The sequence below is a fragment of the Drosophila ananassae genome, assembly GCF_017639315.1.
Source record: "Drosophila ananassae strain 14024-0371.13 chromosome 4 unlocalized genomic scaffold, ASM1763931v2 tig00000061, whole genome shotgun sequence".
NCBI classification, from domain to species: domain Eukaryota; kingdom Metazoa; phylum Arthropoda; class Insecta; order Diptera; family Drosophilidae; genus Drosophila; species Drosophila ananassae.
Genome location: NW_025319038.1, coordinates 5390643 through 5404024, shown reverse-complemented (window position 1 = coordinate 5404024; position 13382 = coordinate 5390643). Strand labels below are relative to the sequence as shown.

The window sequence follows — 13382 nt, the reverse complement described above, 5'->3', positions numbered from 1 at the left end:
TTTTTAAACAAGTAACTTTTAAATGAATATATTCATAATGATTCACGAAGGCACAAAATATTTGACGAAGTTTAACACAGCCATTTCTTGACAAAATGATGAAATAAAAAGCTTTGCATTCTTTTTCTAAAAATAAAATTAAATGTTATGTATATTTCAGAAGCAAAAATCTATCTGGATGCAGGATACATAGGAAAACGTTAGTATACATATAACTAGGGGATTCATGATACGTGTAGAAAACACCTTTTTTTTTCGAAAAATATAAAATTGTTTTATAAATTGAGTTTATAATTTATGAAGAATACATATGTGCATAAAAAGATATTTAACTATTCGATGCCGAAAAAAGTTTTAACGCTATGATTGGAATCGAATCCACTTTCTTTCAACTGGCTATCAAGATATCTAAAAACGAATTGACCGATCCGTTTGAGATTGGTTGATTAGAAAATAAGTGTTTTTTTTTAAATCAAAGTCGTATAAAAAATTTACAAATTCCTACCCTCTAACGTGAAAAAACGCAAAAGTTAGGGCATTTCCGATCAATCAGTTATATGGCAAATATAATGGCAAATCATATTATAAAAATATGAAAAATAAATTATAAATTTTAAAATTTATAAATTTAAAAAGTTCCATATTTAAATGGGCCGCAGAAATATTATTTCGAAAATTACATAAATTAGTTTAGAGAAAAATTTGTAAAGTCCAAGCTGTTTGGAAGAAACATCCTATAGCTGCCATATAACTGATTTGGTAAAATGAAAAATTTGGTAAAAGTGTGCTAAGCAGTGAAGGAGACACTATAAATCTCTGACACTATAAAATATAGTTTTTCTTGATTCTATTCCTCCCCTGAGTCCGGACATATGACCATGTCCGTCTGACTGTCTGTTTCTACGTAAACTAGTCTCTCAGTTTTAAAGCTATCGAGTTGAAACATTGCACCTTCTTTTGTTTGCAGGCAGTGTATAAGTCGGAATGGCCGGGATCGGTCGACTATATCCTATAGCTGCTATATAACTGATTGATCGGGAATGCCTTAACTTTTGCGTTTTTTTACGTTAAAAGGATAGGAATTTATAGAGATTCTATCCTATACGGGTTCCATATTGGGCACACTGATTCGATCATTCGAATGACATAACCTTTCTTTTTTTTAAAGGCGCTGGGGCTGTTCCCAACATTTTTATTAAAAAATTGATTTGATTAAAATTCCCATAAGAATCGGCCAAGTATATACGATCCGTTATATATCTAATAATATAATCCGCTACTTAAGTTCAAAAGTATATAAACTTCGGCTCCGCCCAAATCTAGCTTTCTTTTCTTGTTTGCATTATGTTTATAAGCATTATGTGACAAAATTTTGACCCCTTGGTACTTTTCGTGTACTTTTAGCTGTTATATTTCTTTAGCTTCCATATTTCTTGGGGCATATGTCATTCCAAACAGTGGATTTATTATTTACGTATATCTAGTCTTCATATATATATAATCGCTATTCAAGACCGGTCTGTACTTTGGAACCGAAGGCGTTGCTCAGCCACTCGACAACTCAACCTGTACTTTTTTTGCCCAATTTATATTAATACACACATGAGCACATTAATAGGTACACTAACCCAATTGAGATTTCAAAGAATAAAAAGACAATTTTAATTATTATAATCAACATAAAATTAGGTGTAACTATAGGGACTTTGTGTTGTTACAATAATATAGCATTTATTCATATTAAATAATGTAATAAAAGACAGAATATTAATTTTTTTTGCAACTTAAACATTAGCCTGATTTGCAAACTTTTTTCTTAGTTTTGAAGCTACCGACTTGAAACTTTGCACACATCCAACTTTCCATAGCACGCAGCATATAGTTCGGAACGGTCGGGATCGGTCAACTATATTCTTTAGCTGCCATAATTAGCAGAAAAAAACACCTGGATCTCAAAGACAAAGAAAAAGAGCAATCAGATTTAGCATATACACTCCTAGAATACCCACACAGGTCAAGTTTGTGCCAACATTTTTCCACTCCTCCTTTCGCTCCCCGTCGCCTAATACAGCAAATTTTATGAGAGTACTTTTCTTTGTGCTTCCCTACAAAATTTTTTGAATTGTCTATTCCAAAACATATGCAACTAAACCTTTCACAACATAATACCTTTAATATTCATTCAAAAATAAATTTAATTTTTTTTTTATTTACCTATTACATATTTCTTTGTTATATCGCAAAAAGGAATCTGGCCTAGTTTCTCCGATCCCTAAGAAAAGTTAGTCCCATGATTTTATTTTTTTCCCGCATAAATGAGACTTTTCTTCTTATTGTCTTAGTAGGTTAGATTATTGGTAACCTTTAAAAATAGTGGTACCAATATCAGCATTCCTAGTAAGTGATTTAAGCGCCACCTACAAGTTTCCTTATCAAGTTTTGTTAGAATGTATTTTTTAGGATATTTTACTGCATATGTATAGCCTTAGACCAAGTATACAGGTACAAATTAATACCCTGTGTTTTCTGCTATCACTTCTCCATATCATTAAAAATTAGAAACAATACAAGAGAGGAAAGCTTATATCGGGTGGATCCGAAGTTGATATACCCTTGCAGTTTGGTAGCAGCTTATATTATTTGATATATATCGGATCGTATATAGTTGAGAACTTATGAGAACTTCAACATCAAATCAATTTTCTAATAAAAATGTTGGAAACAGCCGGAAGCATCTTTAAAAATAGCAAGGTTGTGCCATTTCCGAACGTTCAGTTACATGACAGCTATAGGATTTAGTCGGCTGATCCTTATGAAATTTAGCAGCTGCTTTTCAAGTTAGAATGATGACACTTTCTACGGATTCCATTTGGGCAAACAAATCCGAACTTGCTATTGTTAAAAATGTTTGGGGGTGTTTCCAACATATTTATTAAAAAATTGATTTGATGGTCTTGCTGTACATACATAAGTGCTTTCATCCGAGATGGTTGGCATATCCATGTAATATCGGGCATTTTTTCGATCTGAGTTCATGGTGGTGGAAAGAAGCCTGACTTAAATTTTTGTCCCTCACTCTTTTAGCTAAAAACACGTTTTTCCCCTGAAGTACATTTTTTGTAAAAAAATATGCAATTTTAAACTTCAAAATTTACCCGTCAATATACAGTACATTTTTCACATTTCCTTATGAGTTTATAAGATATAAATGTAAGTTTGTGATGCTAAAACCTTTGTCAAAATGATGCTTAATTTTTTTTTAAATTTTAATAAATTTAAAAATTTGTTTAATTTAAGCTATGTTTAATTTTTTCAGACACATGCTTGTCCCAATAAATATTTTATATGTTTGGTTTTTATTTACAGAGGTTATCATGCCGGTTTTAAAATATTTTTTATGAAATAATAAGAAAATAAATTGAAGCCTGTGTAATGCATCAAAATTATCTTTTATGATGCAGAAAATTGAATATATGTGGAAATTTCGTGATCCATGAAATGAAACACAACTAAGAAAAAATATTGTTTGTCACAATTTCAAAATGCCATGAGATAAATTATATATTCCATTTTTGGACAGACTTTAAATGTTTTTCTAGTGTTTACCAACGGAGAAAATATTTAAATAACCTAAGACAGGCTGAACCCTTTATCAAATATTTGTAAAACAAATTTTTTGTCAACGATACGTGCCGTTGGTACAGGCGAAGTAAATACCGCGTGTGTTGGCATACAGTAACGAAATGACGATCCCTTAACAAATTCATCAGTTGCCTGTTCAGATGTATTAATTAGACCAGTATTTGCGGTGAAATCAACATCGGTGATATCCCGTTGATCTGAAACATCATCGTCTTCCTTACGCATTTTATTTTTATCCATTTTATCATGTCTGCGGAGCTAAATAAATCGAGTATTGGGTAAATGTAAATTGTCAAAAAATTGGTAAATGTTAAAAATGAAATTAGGAACATGTAAAAATCGCTAATAATAAACATATATTTTCTCACAAAATGTGTATTATTATTATGCTAAATTTTATTCTTGCAGAATTTGCTCAAATGTGTGCAACGGAAGGAAGGAAACATCTTCAACCTCATAAAGTATATACATATGATTACTTGGGTAACATCTGTCAGCTTATATTAGTTTATTAATTTTTAGGATGTCGACTTTAATCATTGTACACATCTATCTTTTCTTTGCATGCAGAATAAATCAATATCAATTCCTATAGCTGCCATATAACTGAAAGATCGGAAATGGCATAACTTTCATAACCCACCTTATTGAGGAAGAGAACTACCCAGTCGCCGCTGCCTCCCTACATAGGAAAAGTATCATTCAAAATTACATTAGCGTGGACAGGAAATTCAGCACTTGCATCAAATCGCAAGCGCCTCGCGGCTGAAAAATATGCATACAGGATGCAACCCATAAGCAACACTGCTCTCAAAAAAGCGACCTACAGGCGACAGGAAAATTTTTATGAAAGAAGAGAGTTTTTTTGCTTTTATTATTGTTTTTCTTTTTATTAGTCAATCTGAAAACGCCATATACAATTTTTATACCCTTGCAGAGGGTATTATAATTTTGGTCAAAAGTGTGCAACGCAGTGAAGGAGACATCTCCGACCCTATAAAGTATATATATTCTTGATCAGGATCACCTCCTGAGTCTATATGAGCATGTCCGTCTGTCCGTCTGTCTGTCGGTTTCTACGCAAACTAGTCTCTCAGTTTTAGAGCTATCGAGTTGAAACTTTGCACACATCCTTCTTTTCCTTGCAGGTAGTACATAAGTCGGAACCGCCGGGATCGGTCGACTATATCCTATAGCTGCCATATAACTGATTGATCGGAAATGCCATAACTTCGTTGCTTTTTAAGATAGAGGGTTGGGACTTTCCACACATGTTATATTTGACCAAAATATCTTATGTACAAAATAAAGATCGGCCGACTATATCCTATAGCTGTCATACAACGATCGGAATTGGCATAACTTTGGTGTTTTTTAAGTTAGAAAGCGGGGATGGTACAAGGACTTGGTACAGATTACTGTTTGGGCAACATAATTCAATATGCCAAATTTCATAAGGATCGGCCGACTATATACGATCCGCTATATATCTAATAATTTAAAATGCGTGGCGCCACCTAGCGGACTGCGACTGAACTGCAAGGGTATATCAACTTCGGCTCCGCCCGAAGTTAGCTTTCCTTTCTTGTTTTATTATAAAATACAATTAAAATTATAAAGAGCTAAAACTGAAAATATAAGAAATCAAAATTTAATAAAAGCTGAAAATAAATAAAACAAGAAAGGAAAGCTAACTTCGGGCGGAGCCAAAGTTTATATACCCTTGCAGTTTAGTCGCAGTCCTCTAGGTGGCGACACGCATCTTATATTATAAGATATATAGAGGATCATATAGAGGCGGCCGATCCTTATGAAATTTGGCATACCAAATTATTTTGCCCAAAAAGGAATCCACTGAAACTCCCATCCTTCTAACTTGAAAAACAACCAAGTTATGGCATTTCTGATCAATCAGTTATATAGCAGCAATAGGATATAGTCGACCGATCCCGGCTCCGACTTATGTATGTATATACTGCCTGCAAAGCAAAGAAGGGTGTGTGCACCCTTACTCGATAGCTTTAAAACTCAGAGACTGCGCATATCGACTCAGGAGGTGATCCTGATCAAGAATATATATACTTTATAGGGTCGGAGATGACTCCTTCACTGCGTTGCACACTTTTGACCAAAATTATAATACACTCTGCAAGGGTATAAATATTAATGAACAAAATAGGTATTTCATTTAAATAGGGCTTTTGGAACATACAAATTTTTATTTTCTTGCATCAGTTAAGTTAATTGATTGTTAAAATTCAGAAAGCTAAATTGCATCAGAAAGTTATTTGCATCAGAAAGTTAATTGCATCAAAACCAGAAATAAATTCGATCAATATCGGCCTCTTCCTTTAAGATTTCCTTCAAGACGTTCCAAATCCTACTACTGCCAGAACTGAAAATATGTTTCATAAAAACATTACCTTGATCGTTATAAAATAATTAAAATAGGAATAATTTTATAAAAAATGAAACAAACTTACCATTTCACAATAATAAACAAATACGACGCATTATTATGAACCCAATATGACCGTTTCGACTTAAATTATTTTAACCGACACTCGAAGCACACTAATTACACCGAAATTTGGTTTCTGCTCTATATAACAACACAAAATTATAATAGAAATAATATTGTTCATTAAATAATGACCCATTCTTTGATGTTAGTATCTCAATACAACTAACCATAAATTTTAAAATTAAGTTGATTTCATGAAGAAAAGTCGCGCACCAGGCGATTGCAAAATGCTGCTTTCGCCGAAAGGCCCGACTGAGTCTCTCAGGTAGTATTATTTTTAACTCGGTATATTTTTGTTCAAATAATTTCTTATTGGTCTGCTAGTAGAATTTTAATAAGGATTGACAAACTATATTAGATATTTCCGGTATACATATACAATATAAACCGTCATTCAACTGCAATGGTATATAAACTTCGGATCCGCACGAGGTTAGTTTTTTATACCCTTGCAGAGGGTATTATAATTTTGGTCAAAAGTGTGCAACGCAGTGAAGGAGAGATGTCTCCTATCTCCGACCCTATAAAGTATATATAATCTTGATCAGGATCACCTCCTGAGTCGATATGAGCATGTCCGTCTGTCTGTCGGTTTCTACGCAAACTAGTCTCACACTTCTTTCTTTTTCTTGCACGTAGTACATAAGTCGGAACGGCCGGGATCGGTCGACTATATCCTATAGCTGCTATATAATTGATTGATCGAAAATGCCATAACTTTGGTGTTTTTTAAGTTAGAGGGTTGGGACTTTCCACACATGTTATATTTGACCAAAATATCTTCTGTTTAAAATTTCATAAGGATCGACCGACTATATTCTATAGCTGTCATAGAACGATCGGAATGGCATAACTTTGGTGTTTTTAAAGTTAGAAAGATGTGACTTGTTACAGATTCTATTTTGGACAAAATAATCTAATTTGCCAAATTTTATAGGGATCGGCCAACTAAATCCAATAGCCGCCATATAACTGAACGATCGGAAATGGCACAACTGCAAGGGTATATCAACTTCGGCTCCGCCCGAAGTTAGCTTTCCTGTCTTGTTTTTACATGTATTTTTTAACTTATTTTAATTATTATAAAATTATATAAATCCATTGTTTATTATATATGTAATTTTACTCACAAGATTTATGAAAGAATGAAAATAGTCGTGCCTCCCGACAAAAAATATGAATGTTTTGTCGATTGCCTTATATAGAGAATATTATACTATTAAGCTCCTGCAGTACCAGTGTTGGGGATTTCATTGGGGAACTCTCCATTACCTGCTCACAATACATAAGGATTTTCCTTGTGCTGGATATGAAAAGGAATTGTTAAGGAATTTTTGTATGGAATGTCCTATGCATCGGCGACCTGGAGAATTTTTTCCCTAACTGGGTAGGGAATTTCCCCAGGAATTCTTGCAAAGAAATCATAGGAAAGGTTTTAGGTATTCTTTGCAAAGAACTCTTTGGTTATTTTTTGCTAAAGGAAAGTAGGAAGTTCTTCAAGACATTTTGAAAAAAAAAATAATTGGCGATTTTTAGAAACCCATCACACCAATGATTTAATGTATTAAATTGTTTTCGCAAATTGTAAACTAACTAAAAATGTTAAGAAACATTTTACAAATATCATAAACAAACTACATTGTACGAGATTTACATACTTTCGACTGGACTGGGATTTGAACCTGCGTGCTTTTCTTTAATGGACCAACATGCAAGCCTCTAAGCTATCAAAGAATCAAAGAATAATATCAAGTCCCCATTTAAAAAAAAGAATAAATTTAACATTTTATATTAGATTGCGACATTAAAAAAAAACTAAAAGTAAACATAAACAAAACTCATAATTTATATTTTTCTGGTGGCAATCGAACCCACGACCCTAAGATTAACAGGCAGACATAACCATTGAACCATTGGGTTAAAGTTTCACGCGCAAAATATTTTGAATCACAAGAATATGTGATCATACTCTCCCTCTTCGCTCACTTACTTAGCTGAGAGCATTTTTTCTCTCATCGACTGTCTTTGCATTTTCTATTGTTTTTAAAGATGTTGCCTCTCATTCTTTTCTCAGTATGTCTCTATCTAACGCTGGGGAATATTTTCCTTCGTGATTTTCTGGTACTTCAGGGTATTTAATTCTTATGTGTATGTATGTGTTTATGTACGGATGCATGTACATATACATATATGTCCGTCTGTTCGACTCTGTACTCGAACTCGATCATAAATGATTCACCTTAGTAAGGAGTCCTTACTAATTTATTATTTTTATATCTCTCTTCCCCATCTGCCAAGCCATTCCTCTCGCCAATTTACTAGGCCTTAAAGGAAGCTGAAGCTTATGGCTCACCCAACTCAGAGCTCACCGAACGAAACTATGCCTATTAGAAATCCCACAGGCGGCTGGGCGCGCAGTAATGCAGACAGAGCCACCACGTTTGTCAACCACCTTAAAAATGTCTTCCAACCAAATCCAGCCACTAGTGCGTTTACTTTGCCGACTTTACCATATGAGCCTCAGCTTCCACATGAGCCAATTGAATTTCGCCCAAACAAATTCGCTAACATCATAAAAAAATCAACTGAATCAGAAAAAATCACCGGGCTGCGCCCTCATAGTTCCCAAAATGATCATTGGTACCGTTTGCACTATCACCCAGCTGTTCCATGCCATCGCAAAACTTCGCCATTTTCCAGCGAGATGAAAAAAGCCAATTATAATAATGATAGCAAAGCCAGTAAAAGACCACACAGTCCCTACGTCGTACAGACTTATAAGTCTATTTACTTGCTTATCTTTGAAAATTCTTGCTCTTTGAAAAATGTGTATTAACTCGGATAAACTCATACATAAGAATAAAGAAAGGAATCCCGTCAATTCAAGAAATCAAGAAATTCGGAACGCGTTCGAAAAACTAGAGTACTGCACTGCCGTATTTTTAGACGTCTCTCAAGCATTTGATAGAGTCTGGCTAGAAAGTCTAATGTACAAGACAAGGCTTCCCTACACACCCACAATCTTTTAGAGTCTTACCTTTACGTGAGGTGTAACACTGATACAACTGATGATTTCACTATAGGAGCTAGAGTTCCTCAAGGCAGCGTGCTAGGGCCAACATTATATGTCCTCTACACAGCAGTTATTCAGACAAGCACACGACTAACAACACCTACGTTTGGTTACATATTTTTAGCCGCTCAAATTGCCCGATGCGAGCCACTACGCAGCTTGCTTCACATCTAGTCGATGTAGAAAAATGGCGAATTAAAGTGAACGAACAACAATGCAAGCACGTTACGTTCACCCTGAACAGGCAAAACTGCCTTCCGCTTACTTTAAAAAACACTCCACTTCCGCAAGCAAACGAAGTGTCATATCTGTGGCGCCTGCACATTGAAGCCAAAAGAACATCCCTAAAGCTAAAAGCCAGCAGCCTCCATTGGCATACTAACGCTCGGTCTGCCTTCCGCCTTGAATACAAAGTCCTGCTGTATAACTCTGTACTAAACCCTATATCGATGCACGGCTCCCAGTTATGGGATTGCGAACAATAGCAATATTGACATAGTCCAGCGAGCTCAGTCGAAGATCTTGAGAAGAATCACCGGGGCACCGTGATACGTTCGCAACGAAAATATACATCGCGACTTAAACATTCTACCAGCGATCACTTCGCAGAACACAAGGAAAAGTACTTTACAAAGCTATTGTCGCTCCCTAACCACCTGGCGAGGGGTCTTACAAGGTTGAGCAACCAATCACGCCTTCGTCGCAATGACTTACCCACCCAGCGACCGACTTGAGGGAAGCAAAACCAGAATGCTGTGTTAGTTTACTGTTAGTTCAATTTTAATGTTATTGTAAACTTATTGTTAGTATCATAATTAAGAGAACATTAAATAAAAAATGTTCAATTTAAAAAAATATATATATATAAATATATCTTCCTGAGTCCTATCCTTGTTAATATAATATTAGTCAAAAGAGTGAAAGTGAAGGAGACATCACCGAACCAAAAGAGGACATACACATACATATGTATATTCCCGATCAGGGTCATCTCCTAAGTCCATCTCCCGAGACTGCCAGTCTGTCTGTTTTTTCTAAGTGAACTAGTCTATCATTTTTAAAGCTATCGACTTCAAACTTTGCATTCTTTTTATTTTCTGGCAGTTGAAACGGTCGGGGTCGGTCGACTATTACCTTTATATATAACTTTGGTGTTTTTCAGTTAGAAAGATGGGATTTTCTACGGATTTTTTTATGGGTAAACTTCATCCAAAACATACCAATTTTTATAAGAACCGACTATATCTCATAGCTTGTATTATATTCATATTTTGTTCTCGAATAATCGAACATTTTGAATTCATTCTTGCAGACTTATAATATGTATAAAGCTGGGAACATGGTGGCAACGCACGCATAATATTTTTAATTTTTTTGGAAAACCACTTTCTCAAGCGAAACGTTTTTTTTATTTTTATACCCTTGCAGAGGGTATTATAATTTTGGTCAAAAGTGTTCAACGCAGTGAAGGAAACATCTCCGACCCTATAATGTATATATATTCTTGATCAGGATCACCTCCTGAGTCGATATGACATGTCCGTCTGTCCGTCTGTCTGTCTGTCTGTCTGTCTTTCTGTCTGTCTGTCTGTCTGTCTGTCTGTCTGTCTGTCTGTCTGTCTGTCTGTCTGTCTGTTTCTACGCAAACTAGTCTCTCAGTTTTAAAGCTATCGAGTTGAAAGTTTGCACACACCCTTCTTTCTGTTCCAGGCAGTACATAAGTCGGAACGGCCGGGATCGGTCGACTATATAACTGATTGATCGGAAATGCCATAACTTCGTTGTTTTAAGTTAGAAGGATGGGACTTTCTACGGATTCTTATTTGGGCCAACTTATTCGATCTGCCTAATTTCATAAAGATCGGCCGTCTATATCCTATAGCTGCCATGGATGCCTCTTTGGGCAAAATAATTCGATATGCAAAATTTCATAAGGATCGGCCGACTATATGCGATCCGTTATATCTCTAATAATATAAGATGCGTGGCGCCACCTAGCGGACTGCGACTCAACTGCAAGGGTATATAACTGCAAGGGTATTCGGCTCCGCCCGAAGTTAGCTTTCCTTTCTTGTTATTAATTACACAGGCCAACAGCAAAAAATCTCCTCGCATAATTTCACCTGCTCCATAACCTTTAAGCTCCCCTGAACCAAAGTCCAGAGCAAACATATGTAGGTTCTATCACCCACAGTTTCCGCAGTACACCTAAGAGAAGAAATTGATCAAATTTTACCATATATTGAATTATTTAGGCCGTGTAATTTCTTTCTAGTATATATTATTTTTGAAATGTATGTGTACCAACTAAAATTAAAAAATGGTATCTAGCAGTTACCATATCTTTGGAATAGTCATCCAAAGTTGGGATCTCAGATTTTCTACATTAATTTTTGGTCTTCTATGATTTTTCCCCAAACATTTTTCTAAGGAAGATTTTTATTTTCTTATTGAAACCAATAGATCATACCATGTTTTAATTTTGATTTAAGGAAAAACTCGAAATAATTTTATTGAATTTCAATTAAATTGGAGTTTTTATCTCTTATTTTTAAAAAGTCATGGCTATCTACAACTTCTGTAAAGCTTTACTAAACAAGCTGAACCTGCAATAGATACGTTTTGAACAAAGAAACACTTTTAGGTTATGAAGCAGGTAAAATTATGCGTGAAGGAAAAATTGGAAATTGTCGGCCTGTGTTATTAATATTATTATCATTAATTTCTTTATTTAACAAAGAGCTGCTAACTTTAATTAGATTAAGGATAAATTTTTTTACATTCATAAATTTTAAATTTTATTATATAAAATTTAGGGATAATTTTGGTGATAGGAGGTGGGATAAGTTATGACTGTTTTTCCATAGAATACGAAACGGATCATGTTTAGCGTAATTTGATTGACGGATGCGCAGGGAGCCGCAGAAGTCAAAAGTACTTGGTTGTCTTGTTTGGTATTGTAAAGTGCAATTGATTCAAAATGGTTTTCAACCAGACCATGACGCAACATATGGAAAAACACGACCCCAGCACAGGTTCTAAATAAAATAACTTTCTTTTTCACAGATTCGAATGAGTGTTTATGAACGGAATATTGCGCATTCCAAACGCAGGAACAGTATTCGAGTATAAGTCGAAGCAGAAATACTTAAATATTTTTGGTTGAAAAAGGATCATCAATCTCATTAGACCATTGTTTAATGAAGGCTAACACTGTTTTATTCACGGTCACAGAAATGTGGTCGTTAAACGATGATTGAAAAAGAACCCTATGATTTATCCATGACACACGCTCTAGGACATGATTCCCAAGAGGAATCGAAAAGATATGGGGTACGATATGGGGTCATTTTGGATTTGGAGTTTAAAAATAAAACTTTCTGCGTACTAAATAGAAGCCAATCCACTTTAGAATATTGTCACTTAGAATTAAAACCTAACAGTGGCAGTTTTTGTAGGAGAATCTATGCAATGTCGGAAAGCTATGCAATACCACGGTAGTGGTGTTATCTTTTGAACCTTTTTTATAAAAAAAGAATAGAATAAGACTCATTCCACCTCCCGGGTAAGGACGATAGCTCAACCAATAGATTAAATAGAAAAGTCCTAAGGGTCCTACAATAATATTTTAGTATGCAGCTGGGTACATTGTCAGGTCCCGATAAATATGAGTTTTCATGTGATGAATAAGCGAACACATCATTACAATTAATTTATATAGATTCTTAATATTTAGTAAAACGTACGGGTAATTGGAAGATAAATTATTATTATCAACAGAGCATGTGGATTGGCAGAACGGGGCAAAGCGATTAGCAATACCCATAGGTGAAGAGGAAGAAATACTATTAAAAGTAAGGGAAGGAGGAAAATACGTGAACTTACGTTTAGTAGTAACAAAAGAAGAGCATTCTCTAATGCTTAGGGATCACTTCAAAAATTCTGTTTGTATTGGGATACATGTGATTTATAGCACAGTTTTTTTTAGGATAATAATGTGGCTACAGACGGACATATATTCAAAATAATACAATGAGGATCCTAATTTTAAAAACTTTTTGTATAATCTAGATTTTTAATTTGGTTGCATTAAAAGTTTATTAGTCATTAGTCATTTGAGAACCTCAAAATGGGGTGTTTATA

The 13382-nt window shown here is 34.7% G+C and overlaps 1 protein-coding gene and 1 long non-coding RNA gene across 9 annotated transcripts in view; both read right to left on the bottom strand.

The window, feature by feature from the left end:
• The window catches only part of LOC6501769 (calcium-dependent secretion activator), a 338872-nt gene that overhangs the window by 118627 nt on the left and 206863 nt on the right, over positions 1-13382 (bottom strand). For 5 of the 7 annotated variants that reach the window (XM_001967162.4, XM_014903838.3, XM_014903839.3 and 2 more), the window contains one exon: positions 3694-3900. The exons of the other annotated variants lie outside the window; for them this stretch is intronic. In XM_001967162.4, the coding sequence (XP_001967198.3) occupies positions 3694-3900 (207 nt within the window). The remainder of the gene's footprint in view (positions 1-3693; positions 3901-13382) is intronic. 7 annotated transcript variants of the gene reach the window in all.
• Positions 5825-6599, bottom strand: LOC116656351. 2 transcript variants are annotated; one of them, XR_004311312.2, is made up of 2 exons: positions 6126-6599; positions 5825-6065 (listed from the first exon to the last, which is right to left on the bottom strand). It is a non-coding gene; the product is annotated as an uncharacterized LOC116656351 (long non-coding RNA). The 2 variants fall into 2 exon arrangements; XR_004311311.2 differs by having other exon boundaries at positions 5825-6037.